We start from the raw sequence: 2,342 nt of genomic DNA on the forward strand, positions 1-2,342 counted from the left end.
ACACACACACACACACATATATATATATATATACTACATATATATATATACATATATACATATATATATATATATATATATATATGTGTATATATATACATATATATATATATATCAACACACGCACAACATCCCAGCCATTCTTAGAGCAATACATAATCCACCACCTCCTGCTGCTGTCAACGACGAAAGGTACCAACTCATTATTACACTCACCTCGCCTTTGATTGACACAGAAAACTCAATACACACCTGACAACTGTCAGACAGCACTCATTGGTAAAAACCAGGGTTTGTTCCAAACCCTAAAACCTAAACTTTACACAGACGTGTGCAGGCTTGTACAGTACACAGGAAAGACATATCGCGCTGTGCGAACAGCACTGTGTTTGGTATGATCTAACATGCGCAGATGGTACTACGCACAGTGACAAATGTGCCAAAGAACCAGAAGAGATGGCGTGGGAGATAGCTGTAAGGGGGTACACCAAGGCCACCACACCAGCAGACACCTCACTAACCACACGCCGACTATACAACATACGACGAAAATAGAACCACACGACAAATGATGAATCAACATACACCTCACCAACCACACGCCGACTATACAACATACGACAAAAATAGAACCGTACGAAAAGATCATGGAATCGACATATTAACACATCACCAACCACATGCCGACTATAGAACATATGACAAAAATAGAACCGTACGACAAAACCATGGAATCAAATACACCTCACCAACCACACGCCGACTATACAATATACGACAAAAATAGAACCATACGACAATATCATGGAACCAGCATACACCTCACCAACCACAGGCCGATTATATACCTTAGGGATAGTGACGATCTATCGGAGCCCTCGTCATGGATATGCCTCATGTCCTGTTCGCTGTTGCGCGTGTCGTATGCGTTGTTGTGTGGCGAGTCATAGGCAGAGGGGTCACCCATTTGCGGCAGAGTTGTGGTGCTAGCGCTGGGACGGTCGAGGACAGACGTGAGGTGAGATACAGGCAAAGGCAAAGCACTGGTAGGAGTAGATATAGAGTGTCTGGTATCAGACACAGTGTGCCGTACGATTGCGCTGGAGGTCTCAATATAAGTTATACCTACGGCAGTGGTTCTATCTAGAGCCCTCCAAGCGATATAAGCGTTTCAGCCTTGTCGCGTATATTCATAGGGAATGTGAGCTGTGATACGAGTGTGTGGGGGTGGGAACAACATGTGTGAGTAGTGATATGTGTGCAGTACCTAAGCCCGCTCTATACCATGCGACACATCCAAGGTCACCAATCACTCACAGACGCAGTCCTCCCCGGCACTCCACGCAGGTTCTAAAGCCCTAAAACCCTGAGCATCTCACGCAGGTTAAACCCTACAGCCCTAAACCCTGAGCATCTCACGCAGGTTAAACTTTAAAGCCCTAAAACCCTGAGCATCTCACGAAGGTTAAAACCTAAAGCCCTAAAACCCTGAGTATCTCACGCAGATTAAAACCTAAAGCCCTAAAACCCTGAGCATCTCACGCAGGTGGCGGCCACCCACTTTCATTCGTCCACACACCACTGTCGGCATAATCAAACAGTCTCAGGTGGAATCCTACTTATGTCAGAAATGGTAGGTAGATATTCCCTTGACTATAGAGTCACACTCAACCCTAGAAAACAATTCTATTGGTCCTACCAGGCGTAGAAAATCAAAGCCAAGTGTGGGCGTGTGCAATGCCTTGCTGTTGCCGTCTCACGCGGGTCCGATCGCTAAACCATACCCACATAGGTGCATGTGCGACCATTCCTTAACTGTCCTGGTTTCTCGCAGGGTGGACCGGTGCACCCCACCACTACCCACCTTATGAACCTAAACACCACACGCGTAGCCGCACCCACTTACCTAACGGGTGTGCCGTTGTACGTGTGTGAGAGATGGCGCATTCTGGCTGCCAAACTATAGTGTTGTAGAGGCGACATCCCGCCGTTAAGGTGACTCGGCCGTCTCGAGCCTACAGCCAAGTATTGGGATCCGGATCGCGACCGTCGCGCTTTCTGTGGCAACGTATAGGAGGGGATAAAGAACAGGTCGCAGGTAGGTAACGTTCACACCTTCGGTGCTGCATGGTACAGATGTGTATATTGAACGGCACAATTGAATACGAAAGCCTGAGATGTAGACGCGCGGGTGGTGGTAACATATACAGCGGTGTGTAGACTATTTCGCTAGGAGGTACAACAACATATCGCTGTCAATTAAGATTGTATCCATTTATGAATCCGATATCGATATATATATATATATATATGTATATATATATATATATATATATATATAT

General features: G+C 45.9%; 1 protein-coding gene across 1 annotated transcript; it reads right to left on the bottom strand.

Moving 5' to 3' along the window:
• Window positions 1-848: 848 nt before the first annotated feature.
• SARC_14466 (hypothetical protein) lies at window positions 849-1,983 on the bottom strand (the record flags this gene model as incomplete). The annotated part of the gene is made up of 2 exons (XM_014291399.1): window positions 849-1,043; window positions 1,907-1,983. Coding segments are annotated over 2 exons (272 nt in total), but the record flags the coding sequence as incomplete, so codon positions are not given.
• Window positions 1,984-2,342: the final 359 nt, after the last annotated feature.

The sequence above is a fragment of the Sphaeroforma arctica genome (genome assembly GCF_001186125.1).
Source record: "Sphaeroforma arctica JP610 unplaced genomic scaffold supercont1.4664, whole genome shotgun sequence".
NCBI lineage: Eukaryota > Ichthyosporea > Ichthyophonida > Sphaeroforma > Sphaeroforma arctica.